Below are 13,666 nucleotides of genomic sequence, written 5' to 3' on the forward strand. Positions count from 1 at the left end.
AAGACAAGTGGTTGAAAATAGAAGGAAACTTATTTAAGCGGGTGAACATGGAAGTCCCTTTATATGAAGGCCCATAAGTTGCTTCAGCCAATACATTTGAGAGGAGGACTTTGCTTATCATAGATATTATGGATCTTCTCCCATAATTACCATGCATTCTTCCCTTTTAAAGACAACATTGTAGAAAACTTGGTTAGAGAGTGATAAAATGAATATAGATTTACATAAGTTATCCAATTCAGTCCAATCCTCCTCATTAAAGCCTTTGGCTTTACACCCTCGTGTCTCAACGGTTTAATATGCAATTTCTACACCAAAACTTGCCATATTTGTGGCTTGTAATAGCTGTAATTAGTGCATTCCATTTGTCAATGTTAAAAATAGCATTGTCATTTGGTCCACCAGCCATCATCTCAATGAATGAAAGCATAGTACAAGAAAACATGCTGCTATAAATGATTGCAAATGAGCCCCAAATCATAGCCAAGACAAGGTCTAAATGGAAGAAAACATCAAAGTGTAGGGTTGTCCACTAAGTGCCAGTAATGAATTGTCAAGTCAAAGCATTTGTTCTCATAAACATAGTTTGCCAAGGGCTTTTGAAGTGGCAGGTATGAAACGGGTTTCATAGGTTTCATACAAGTTTTCTAAAATGTTAGAAACAAGTTTCATTCTAGATGGAAGAGAAATAATAGACTTTATATATATATATATATATATATATATATATATATATATATATATAGTATGACTTATATAATGTAATTTATCATAATCCATGATCCTATACAATGCAAACAAAGATTCAACATAGCATCAATATTTACATGCATCATGATCAATTATCCATAACAATATTAGCTATAATGATAGAAAAAGCCATCAAAATATACATGCATTATGGACAACAACTCAAGCAAATCAATATCAATCTCCATGTTAGGATGTCAAATGAATCCATGACAAATGTTGATCACAAAAGATTAAACACCTTTTTCGGGGTAGAGCTTTTTTGGAAGTTCAACTTAGGTGTTTCATAGGTTTCTAAATTGCCTAGGTATGAAACGAGTTTCCTAACCTTATGAAACATGTTTCTTGGTAACTATGCTTATAAATAATGCATATACTTGTAATTACAGCGTTGCTGTAAGAAATGCAGCAATGAATCCAAGATCAAATGTGGGCAATTAATCAGGCACATTGCTAGGTACTTTCTATAACAAATGGGATATGTAAGAACAGCCAGTAGTGAAGATGCATACAACCGGTACCATGATCTGTCACAACCTCAATGTGTCAGTAAGTTATACATCCAGTAGGCATAGACACCATACATGTACTAGGTCTCACAGAGTAAGAAAGAGAACTGCCAAATGCACAACTAATTGAGCAAGGGTAATGAAGCTCAATACATAGCTAGGAAGCATGTATATATCATTGACATCGTGCTGACAGAGATAAGTATCGATGTCCAAGACATGTAATCAAGTTAGCTCATTGAAGAGTAATTGCATCCAATAAGTATCAAGAGAGCATGTAGATAGCTCAATGAGTCTCCATTGTCTCATTGAAAGAAGTGCAAGCTCAAGTGCATGGATCCAAAGCCTAATGCAAATATCCAAGTGTCAAGGGACTCCCACTAGGACAAAACCAATCGCCAATTGAGCAAGACAAGCTCAATACATCATGTACGTGACATCCGAGCATCCAAGATACATGAAGCATAGACTGGAGCATAAAACCCAATAAAATTTTCAAGCTTGTATGTAACAATCACTGTAGCAACCAAAGCATGTAACTATAGCCAAGATGACTGGTACCAAGCTCAAAATCGAAACTCAAAAGCTCTAAAGAGCATATCCAAGCATGTAGTTCAATGGTAAGCATGAATACATTCCACTGAGTATCCGAATAGCATCAAGTAGCAATGAGCATAGAGTTTCCTTGACAAGTGGCTTGCTGCCCTATTTATTATAGCAGTGAAATCTGAGGTAAATGAGCTCAATACAAGCCACAAAACCTCTCAAGATATTTCCCAAGCATCTACTAATGATCGGGGTATCAATAGGCATGAAGAGAAGCATAAACAAGCTTCATACTCTGATAAAAATCCTTCACAGACCTGTGTTACAGCAGGTCTACTGCTGTATACAGCAGATCACAGAGTTATTGCCACTCCAATCGGTGCCCAACCACAAGTACAACAAAGCGGGATGCATCAAGATGATTGCCAAGGTATCCAAGAATGTCCGAGAGCTCGGGGAGTGGTCAACTAAATCAGAAATTGGGCCAGCAGCAGCAGCAGCCGCAATTCATGCTGTTGCTGCTGTAAATGGAGCAAATGTGGCACAATGGAAGCTTAATGAAACCCCTACTATGCCATGAAGAGGCCTCGGTCAAGCCGGGAAGCGAGAGAGGCCAAATGATTACCTTGGAAACCTGAGCAATGGCTTTCTTGGATGAAATACTATAGGTATTCGAATCCAAGTTAAAGCAATGGCGGGTGAAGCTCATCGATCTTAGCTTTCATACAAATTGAAGGAAGAAGCTTGAGTGGAAGCATGAGTAAGCAAAAGTATAGATAGAGAGTTAAGATGTGGGAACTCTAACAATCATAATGTGTGAGTGGTCTTTCCTTATTCATTAGTCACTGAAAAAATAAAGAACGAAGTGACAGTGATGGGTGCCCGCCACTTGTAGTGCATAGGTATGCGAGTATTGTAAGTGTAGTGAATACATGGGTAGTGTAGGCACATGCACCTTTATCCCCAACACATCTATCTCAAACCTTCATCTCCATCTCCTTCTCTCTTTTTCTTTCTCTTGCCCTTCTATCACTTACCTCTATTTGCATTCTATATTTCTATCTTTAGCAAGCACTCTCTCCCTCTTTCTAACACAATGCATAAGCATCTTCATTAAGTTTTTGGATTGTACATTATATAGGACTTGCATAGTGCGTTCTTGTAAGAATTCATTAATTAGAGTGACAAAAAAGGAATCGCCTTTGCTAGCATTGTGTGCTGAAAGAGGTTCTCATTAGTTTAACTGGTGTTTTGGTGGGAGTCTTTTGGGTATTCATTGCCCTATGTCCAAAGGCTGTGCTTAGAGTTCTTGCACAGGTGAGTTGAAGTTTAAAGTTAACAGCTTAAACAATATAAGATAGGACTCTAGAGTTTAAACTAAAAAAGTATGAAGTTGAAATGATTTAAATTTCTTCCCTAGCGTAGGATTGCTTGGATGAAGCATGTGATAGAATTGGTTAGGATACTCTCATATACACCAAGATCGGCAATAGGCTGGGCACACCACAATTCGAGTGACTAATTTATGTAAACTATGCACCATGCATGTGACACCCATGGCTAGACAAGTGACTTAGCAAGTTTTGAAGTTATGAGCTTGCATAGGCTATGCACCATGGATGAGATATCCATGGCTAGACATGTAACTTAGTAAGTTTTAAAAATTTCAGCTTGTTCAATATAAATATTGTAAATAATGAGTAAGATTTGAATCTTGATGTGCAAATTATCATGTTGCTCCAAAAAGGGAAATGTTGATGAGCTAGAGTTCACTGAGGCAACTCTAAAGAGTGTCAACAAATAGTGCAATGAGGAGTAAGAGGCTATCTTTAGGGAACTCTATGTGGAGGTGGATCGACCGCTAAGTCACACATACACACATGGGCCGTTGAGTCGTTGCTCAAGTGCAAGCATCACTATTGCACTAGTTGTTGGGACTCATGTGAGGCAAGGCTCTAGGAGCTCCTCTATTGCACTAGCAATTGTCTAAGAGGATGCTCCAATTATAGAGCCCAAGTATGATGATGATAGGAATGCCATATGTGATGGTAACTGGGTGAGCCCTTTGAGGCTTCTTCTAGTGAGGGTAACTTCCCACCTATTGATGTATCCAACCTTGATGATGAGAACCCTACATGAATCATTTTGTACTCTAAAATGTTTTTCATTTCTTGAGTCCTTTCACGATTCATAGCATGGCACATGACTCTTGGCCCTTGGGATTCAATTTCAAGACTTAACTGATATATAGCCTTACAACTATTTTCTATACTCTAGCTCATGAAATTTGTATTGTGTAAAGCTAATTTTATATAGAAATTTTACACGTATTTTTAAATGAATGTATTGAAAAATATATTTTATTCTCAAAAATTTTGTGTACGCTCCGTATTATACGTATTCATATATTAAACATATTAGCATGAATTGTATCTGACCACCCTAGACATTGTTTGCTTGGTACATTTTGATTGAGGTGCAGCCATGCTAAAGATCTTCAAGATGTCTCATTTGCAAATCCTCTTCCAAGGATTCATAGAAAGATCATCCATACTCTCCATGGGAGATGGAAAAGGCTGCAAGTTGGCTTTGGGAGAATGAAAAGGAGAAGAGATGCTTGAGACTTTGGCACCTTTGTTCACATAACCTCTCAAATGGATTGGCATTATAGCCCACAAGTTTGGTTGTCCATACAACCGATCTACTATGTACAAGGTTCTTTGTACTTTGTATCTTACTTTAGATGGATTTTCTTCAAGTGGCATTATTAGAATGTCCTTCTAATAAGTAAATAAGGCCCTCTTGTTGAATTGTGCAACTCTAAAGCTCATTGTACCTTGTCCAATGAGATGAGTGTGGATGATGTTATTCTACACATTACAAAAGCATGAGTGTGATGTGGATTGATAATGAGTCTCTTAGACATATCCCACTTAATCTCATCAAAGTTTGTATTCTAAATGACTCAATAAAAGGTATTACGTGCTCTCACTTGACCAAGTTAGAGGCAAAGTTTTACTACCTATTCTTAGGATAGGACAAGAGGGGATGGAGGATCTTTTCGTAGAGAGGTCTCCCCATCCCAATCGATGCACCGGAGGCATGGCACAAGAGCTTCATATGATGTACCAAGATAGCCACATGCACCACACCTAGTGACTAAGCCAATAGATAGCACTTTTTTTACATTAAATATGGTGATGGATACCATTGAAAGGCTGCAAAACATAGAGATCGTAGGACCATGATGACTTCGTAAGTGAGCACGTTTTACACACTTGTGTTACAATGGCTCTACTTTTGGTACACACATTCAATAGGGCCATACAACATAGATTTCCTAAAATTTGGATATATCATAACCCTGTGCTACTTTTGAAAGTGGAGAACCCATGATCCCCTATAGTTTTGGAAGCAGTCCTCCATGATCCCCAATAACTAAACTAAAGAAGGTTTTATGCTCTATACTCATTTAATAAGCCTTAGTTTGATCATTGGACTATCACCTTCCAATGTACTCATTGTTAGATCGTAGATGACCATGGAAGTGGCTTTACGTCAACTTGGTATACACAACCGTGACTGTCCAGTAAGCTTTGTGAGTCGACAACTCAATGATGCAGAAATGAACTACTCGACAAAAACATTATTTTCTAGCTACATTGTTTACCTTTTTTGTTGACTATAAAGCTTTATTATATCTTGTGAACAAGGGATGCACTACAGAAAGGATAGCTAGGTGGCTTTTAGTTCTACTTGATTTCGATTTTTTGATAGGTGTGTGGAAAGGAACATGATATTATATGGTAGACCACATGTCATGAGTGACCAGTATAGAGTCCATAATAGGAGTTGATAACAATCTTCCTGACGCACACTCATCCCCTTTGCTATTTCTAGCAAATGTATGAGATCCGTAGTTTCATTTTATTGAGTTATTTGTTGTTCTTAGCTAGATGTTTTACTATTTTCTATCATGTTTTGTTGGGATACATGATAGCCCTTATTATGTTTCAAATGGTCAATTTGGCCTTTGTAGGGATTGATACATTTGTGTGTGTGTGCATCCAAAGTCCACATGCTATCAATGGACCTTTTGAGAGCCACACGACTAGCATTTGCTCCACTGGCTCCAAGAGCACTATTAAATGATGACTTGGAGTGACCATGGGTAGAGTTACAAAATTCTATAGGACTTGGATCCTTGCCCTTGGTGCCTCAGTATGTCCATGTTGTTACATATGCGGTGATTGAGCACAAGTCTCACTCACAATCCGATAACGAGACGTCAAGGAGTGCCAATTTAAGATAATTGACTATGTCAGATGAACAACACAACATGGAAAAAATTTAATTTCTACAGTCACCACAAGCCACACATAGAATCAAACAAGGCAAAATGCCTCTTGTAGCTTAAACAACAACACAATTTAGGTAGAGCACCACACAGACCTTGCGTAATCTTCAGGAATACACAAACTTCGAAAACAAACCAATATTATTTAAAATCTTGTACCTTGAAAAAACTTGAGTTGACACTCCGCACTTTAGCTTTTGAATTCTCCAAACTTCGCAATTGGCACAATAAGAGTCCACACTCTCACATGCGACCCTCCTCTCTTCACTCACAAGTTACAAGTTGCAACTCAAGGGGGAAGCCTCTAACTCTTCCTTCTCTCCTCCTTTTATAGTTTTCTTTCTATATATATATACATTAAGTGTTTTTGCTTTTAAAGTTTAGGCTTTTAATCGTTTAAGGCTTTAAGCTTTATCAACACGGAAGCCTTATTAAACCTTATAGCTTATAGCTTTTCAAAAGCTTTTCGTTTTTTACTTGCCACACTTCTTGAACATTAATGGTGGCCACATCTGGTTTATTCGAATGCCGAATCTGCCTGCATTTAATGAAAATTGTTGCCTTTTCTGCTCTACGTCAGCAAATATGCAGCCATCTGTCCATATTCCTATGCCATCAACTTTACTTATAATACCCACACGCCGCCATCCTTCCCTGCACTTCGATGCCGTTGAATCCTTCTTATTTTGATGAATTCCTTTTCAGAAGAGGGCTTGTCCTTGCACATGACTGGATGATCTTCTGTTCCCATTGAAGCCAAGGGAGGACCATTTCCTCGTCTTGGTGCTCAACATTGCAATTCTTGAGCTTATTGGGACTCGAACTAGTAAAGGCTTCTTGTACAAGGAGTTGCTCTCCTGTGGTCTATTGCATTTCCTCCCCTTGAACTGTTGGAAACTGAATATCGACCCTAGTTAATCCTGGTGTAGTCAACACACACTCTTCAAAGTACTTGTGAGCTTCCTCATGCAAGCTTCTTGACATTGCATGTTCTTCTTCTTGTTGCTGCTATTTCTTGATGAAGGATTGGCTAACTGATCACTTAGATCATCAAGCATGACCAACTCTTAGACAAATTTTGCAAACTTCAAGCAACGCTTGTTGACTCTCTATGAGTACCTTCGTTGTCCGAAGTTGACCATCTTTATCTATCGTCCCCTTCACGCAGAAGCCTCTTGTACATTCCTTTAACTATTGCACCAGGTTGACGAGTTTTGTGAAGCAATCTTCAAAAATGTTGGCGCATTAGCATACTATAAGCTTGACACATGAGGTGGCGAACCATTCATAGTTGAGAAATAAGGCAAGCTATTCCCAGTCCTATGTTTATAATATCTTGCAAGTCCAAATAATGAGAAAATATTGATATAGCATCCAAACATAAAATGATGTGAACGGTTCTTGGCCTCCTTTTGTTTTGGGAAATGAATCTTCCAAGATGAGTTGAACATCCTGCCAATATTGAACAAGTTTTAAAAGCCAAGATGTACATCAATCCCATGGTTTAAGTGGGTCCAATGTATAATGCACAACCCACAGCTTAGCCTCATTCACCATCCACTTGTTAGCAAGCATATATAGGCCAACATCTGCATTGTAAAGTGTTGAAAGTTTCTCCAAAATTTTTAAGAGCGTTCTTTTGCTTGTACCATAGTGATCAAAATATTCCAACCGAGATAATCAAGGAACCCCATATCTTCACTAAGACATATGACCGTTCCCTTGATCCTTGAGTCTTCAAAAAAATATTTTACTCTGTTCGGACATGTGTGCTTTGTCATAATGCAAATTATTCTAGCAAGAATATGCTTTGCTATAGAACTTTGCGCTCAATCATACATGATTTGAGAAGATATGCAAAGTCGAATCCATGCTATGCTCCAAAACAAGCGATGCTCACACAAAAATTATGTATGCACTAAAAAATTGTGCCTAGTCTATCTACATGTGCTCGTGCGTCATGCATAATGCAAACACAATTCCTTGATTATTTAAGATCCTTATCCTCACCTCTCAAGGCTTATCAAGATAATGTTGTACTCTGCTCCATCCACCCATAATCTCACTATCACTCAAGAAATTGATGGTCCTCAAGATGTCGACCAGATAGAAACAACCCATCTCACAATTGACGACGTCCGTCACGACCCTCAAACTCACCCAACCACCTTTCCCACTCAACCAAATGTTCCTAACTTGGTGATGAACATCCCAACTCTCGTGTGTGCAAGAAACAGTGCATGCTCATTGAAAGGTGTTCTTTCATGTGCGTGTGCAACTAAGATTTACTGCATATAGTTGCAGCGGGTCTCATGCTGTGCAAGTGCTTAACAATGGTGCAAAACATGAAGTGCTCGTGAACCCATTATCCCCATGGTGTGCAAGAGTTTCGGCAAGAAAACATACTTGTACCACAATGTTCGATAGCTATTGGCATACTCTAACTTCATCCTGTCCAAAAAATTTCCAAACTCGACCAAGGCTATCAAGTTTACACACTCAAAAAATCCAAACAAAATAACAAAACAAATCCTAAGCTAGACAAGCACAGAAAATCCAATTACGAAATGACTAAACAAACAGTCACGCAAACAACTAAGCTAGCAAAAGTCAAACATCTACAATTTCTCTAGGGGGTTTCAGTTTTTGAAAAAACGCTTGACAACATGTGACTATGTCATGATCAAGGCCATCACTCTCTCTTGAGAGCTGCACCACTAGCATTTGCTCTAGCAGTCCTATAAAGCACAATCAAAGGATGACTTCGAGTGACTATAAGTAGAGTTACTAAAATTTGTAGAACCAAGAGACCCTTGCCCTTGGTGCTTGACTATGTCCACTTGCAACTACATCATGATCAAGGCCGTCATCTCTCATCACCATGGAACCTTCATGCAAGGACATCATAGATGTGTGGGGATCTCTCCACCATCATACCAAGTTGGATCTTTAGGATAGGAGAGCCTTTTGTTATGTTCATCTTTTGGTCTCATAGGTCGTTTTGGCCTTTTGTAATCTCTCTCTCTCTCTCTCTCTCTCTCTCTCTCTCTATAATTAAGTAGTCACCCCAATAGTAAGCTTCTTATTTCATTAACCCATCAACCAAGATCCAAATCTCCCTTTTTCTACACCTATATACTAAATGGCCGTGTAGAATGTAGGGGTTGAACCCAAGACCTTTTGGTCACCCATGTTCAATGTAACGAACTGAGCTACGTTCGTTTGCTCTCTCTCTCTCTCTCTCTCTCTCTCTCTCTCTCTCTCTCTCTCTCTCTCTGTGTGTTGCCCACGCCCCCCTGCAACATCGCATCATTGGCTTGTAGTGATGATTATTCTCTGATTTCAGAGTGGTGATGAATACGAACCTGAATACACACCAGCCGGCAGGGCGCTGAAGAATAGATTGTAAGTTGATTTGACACTTTAATCCAGTAATTCATTCTAATGAATGTATTATTCATTTTGTGATATTCTTCCAAGTTCCATATGCAGATCAAGGCTCCGAGCTCGGCAGAAAGAGCGAATTGCTGCTAGATGTAATCGAGATGTTGGAGAAATGCTTGAGAGCCCATTGATAGGGAACAATCTGGCTGGAGAAAAATCCCTTCCTGACGATTTCAAGTCTACTTCACCAATTCAGTTACCTGGAATTCAGACTGCTGGAAAAAACTGTGACTGTGACTCATTTGGAAATGGGCTGAAATTTTCACCAAACGCAGCTGAAATTAATGCCAGTCTGGCAGTTGATAGTATGAGCCAACAAGATACCTCTGAGACGGCAGTGCTATTATCAGCCAAGTTTCTCACAGGTACAGATGAAGCAAATTTGTCTCTACCAGTGAATGAGTTTCAACAAGGTGACAGCATTGAGGAGAAAACATTGACAACATCATGCCCTCAAGAACCTGGAGTTCATGATTCTGCACTGCTGACAGAGCCTATTGACAGGCATGCCAAGAACCTACATATAGAAAGCTCAGCTGCCCAGGTCAGCGTAATCTCCCTTCTTTTTGAGAAACATGACTGCATATCTAGAGTTCTTTTATGTCTTTTAGGAAATGCCACACTTTTATGTTATTGTACCATTTTAATTAAGCCTGCGCTCACTTTTTTAACTATGCACAGGAGCAGTCTGATCACTACTCTGTTGAGACCTTACCTGGCGGAATGCCTCAAAATAATGATTTTCATGCTGTTGGATTAGCTGGAGACAGTCATCAACCTTTATGTGAAATTTCAGAAATGGAATTATCTGGAAATCTACAAACACACAAAAGCTGTTTAAATCTGAATATGTCTCTTGGTCCAGGAGTTGGCAGTGGGATTTTGGATACTTTGAGTGCTGTGAGATCAGGGAAGAGTGGAGGAAGTGTAGCATCCACCCTTTTAAGTCAGATGCCTGAATCACTTAGCACTGATGCATCTATATTCACCAAGTCCGAAAGTGGTCATATTTGTGATATCAGTATTCCCAAGAAATCTTGTATTTCCATTAAGGATGGTTTACAAACCAGAACTCAAACTCTTCCATTTCTTGGTGGCATGGCAAGCAGAACAATACCTGCTATGGACATTCCCATCACTTGGACTGAAGAGGAGCTTGATGCATTGTGGTCTGGAGTGAGACGCCATGGACGAGGTAATTGGGTTGCCATGCTTGGTGACCCGAAGTTGTTCTTTTCAAAGTCAAAAACTGCTAAAGATTTGGCAAGCAGGTGGGCTGATGAGCAGCTTAAGGTCTTTGGAGGATCCTTTGATATTTCAGATACTCTAGTAAGTGGAGAACCTAGCAGGCCTGTTTTCAATCCCTTTGGAGCTGGCTTACTAGGACCATTATCACAGAAAGAGAATCTTTTTAGCTCTGGGCAATTGAGAGATGGTCTGAACCTCACAGTGCCAAGGCAAACACAAGGACACCCCTCATTATCGATTGACTTGGAAAGATTCTGTCCTTGGCAATCGCAACCTGAGAGGTCCAGTTTACCACTACCTCAAATAAACATGGAACTAAGGAGTATTCCTCACATAGATACTACACCTAATGCACCTACTGTTGATTTAAAGGAAGAAGAGAAATGGACAGCTGAGTTGGGGCACAAAATCAATCTACCTAGGTTTGCAGTTACAGGATTACCAAGCTCGGCAGTTGCACCAAAAACTCAGGGGGATGACCTGTTTAATAATCCTGGATTTGCTGGCAAACCAGCATATGTTTCACAAACCAATACCCAAAGTCCCCAATTTTTTCATGGTCTAAACATTCCTGATCCTATTGTAGCATACGGCATGTCTCGAGGCCCACAAGGAGATGGCGATTGGAACTTTTCCAACTTGCAACTAAAATTTGGAAAAGGTACACAAATAGAGCCCATTGAGCTGCCAAAACTTGGAAGTTTCTCTGACACACTTCCAGTCAGGCTCCCCGAATTTGGTTCATTTGCAAATAAATTGAAATTTCGGTCCAGTGATATGGCAATCAAACCTCCAGAGCTGAAAGGAGCAGGTCTGCCTCTTTCTGGGTTATCCAGTCTTGGGGGGTTGTCCAAGAACTTTACTATGCCAGCTGTTCTGGAGAAGAAACCCAAAACTTGTGTGGGTACCAGCCACTCTTCTACAACCGGCAATGAAAGCCTTACAAAACCGAGCTGTTTGAGCAATCTACCACATTGGCTTAGGGAGGCATTCAAACCGCCAGCCTTGATAGAACCTGCTTTGCCATCAACAATAGCTGCTGTCTCTCAGGCAATGGATCTGGTTTACTGGGACTCTAAGTCAATTTTACCAGTGTGGGTCAACCCTGGCTCACTTCCAGTCTTACCTCCCAGGAAATCAAAAAGGAGGAGAAAAAAAAGGGGATCAGGTGGTCGTAGACCAACAGGAGACGCATCAACAATGATCAGGGAACAGCCAGGCAATGCTATCCCTTCCACTAAAACCTTGCTTGGAAAGAAGGCCCAGTCAAATCTCCCTGCCCTTGCCATTAATTCCAAGCTTGTCAATGGCAGCTTTGTCGCCACAGAATCACGTCATTCCTCTTTGCTGGTGAATCTCCCTTCTAGTCGGTCTTATCCATGGACCTTTGGTGATCAGTGTGATAAGAGCTGCACACCTTTCTCTTCTGATCTTCCTACAGAGGTTCCAAGTTTATTACATCAATCTTTATCAACAAGTACTTCTGATAGCCTTCAGGGTGCTTTCAAATCCCCTGTTCTATCTTTTGATCAGTACCCATTCATTAGCCTTGACTCTTTGCCTCCTGAAGGGATAAATGCAATGAAACCATTAGATGAAGGTGATGTTCAGCATCAATGGTCAGTGCTTGGTTTAGGCACCAAAGAAAATCAGCATTCAAGGCCACAGTCAAACATGGTTCAACCACCAGGCCCATGTCAACAGGTTGCTTCAAACTTTCCTGGCGCAGCAACCAACTCAAATAGGCAAGGAACAACTTCACCGACTGCAGAAACTGACGACTCTTCTAGCAAGACTCAGTCTGATCCTTGTATCCATACCCCTGGTCAACAGAAATGCATTACTGATGATGTGTCGTCCGAGCAAACTATTTCTGATTGTCAAACCAGAGAATGATTGTAAAGTTGATTGGGCTCTGATAGAGCATTATATTTTTGTAGAGGACATGGGATATATCTTCTAGTTGAAGCATAATCCCTTAACCTTTTTCCTATACGTTCCTTGTAAATCCCTCTGCTTGAACAGGATGGATGGTGGATTCACCAAAGGGGTCAGAGAGAGAATATACTCTCCCAATGTATAATTGCCGGATGTAAACATTGTATATTGAGTCATTCTTTGCAGCCTTCCTGGGCACTTGGCCGAAATGCCATATTCTTCCAACGTTTATTGAGTTGAAAGGTGCTCACAAGAGGAAAGAAGTGCCCAATCTTTAGTAACCAACCAATGGCTTTTATACTTCTAATTCAATTGAGTGGGGGACTGTTTCCATCGTGTTTCTGAGCTTGATGACTAGAGAGGTGACATCTTATGTTTTCATGAGTGTAGAATATTCAGAGATGATGGCCAATATGGACAGGTGGGACCCAAAAGCCTCTCATTGGCAAAACAGCCAGTTTACACGAGTGGAAACCGTTTGGAATCCATCTAGACACGATTTTAGCCGTGAAATAATATTGTATTATTTGATGAGAATAATACGCTTACATGCAAAATGTGGATCCATACTAGTGTAACATCTGCAAAAGACTAGCCATATCTATTAGACTTATTAAGTGCTCGAATCTCATTTGCTAGGACCATTGGGGTCCTTTCAGATTTGCCAAACGATAATGCTTGTTTGGAGTTTTGTCTATCAACAGGGTAAAGGGGCCAATAAGATTACACGCCCCCAAAAGTGAACACACCCTATCCTAATACAATGATGCAAATTTTTTAATAGCCAATTAAAAGTTATGCTACAAATTCTTATGTATTGTATACAAGCTTAATGTGAGTTAAAAACAACTGACAGGTAAACTTTTTATGCTTT

At 39.9% G+C, this 13,666-nt stretch overlaps 1 protein-coding gene across 16 annotated transcripts in view; it reads left to right on the plus strand.

The window, feature by feature from the left end:
- Positions 1 to 12,968, plus strand: part of LOC148030529 (protein CHROMATIN REMODELING 4-like) — a 111,785-nt gene extending 98,817 nt beyond the window's left edge. For 15 of the 16 annotated variants that reach the window (XM_087686871.1, XM_087686885.1, XM_087686873.1 and 12 more), the window contains 3 exons: positions 9,509 to 9,567; positions 9,655 to 10,150; positions 10,288 to 12,968. In XM_087686871.1, coding sequence (XP_087542997.1) covers positions 9,509 to 9,567; positions 9,655 to 10,150; positions 10,288 to 12,750 — 3,018 coding nt within the window. In that variant the 3' untranslated portion in view covers positions 12,751 to 12,968. The remainder of the gene's footprint in view (positions 1 to 9,508; positions 9,568 to 9,654; positions 10,151 to 10,287) is intronic. The other variant, XM_087686884.1, reaches the window with a different exon arrangement.
- The last annotated feature ends 698 nt before the right edge of the window (positions 12,969 to 13,666 follow it).

This window comes from Lygodium microphyllum, chromosome 10 (genome assembly GCF_053477565.2).
Source record: "Lygodium microphyllum isolate KBCC chromosome 10, Lygodium_microphyllum_v1.1.10, whole genome shotgun sequence".
In the NCBI taxonomy this organism is placed as follows: Eukaryota; Viridiplantae; Streptophyta; class Polypodiopsida; order Schizaeales; family Lygodiaceae; genus Lygodium; species Lygodium microphyllum.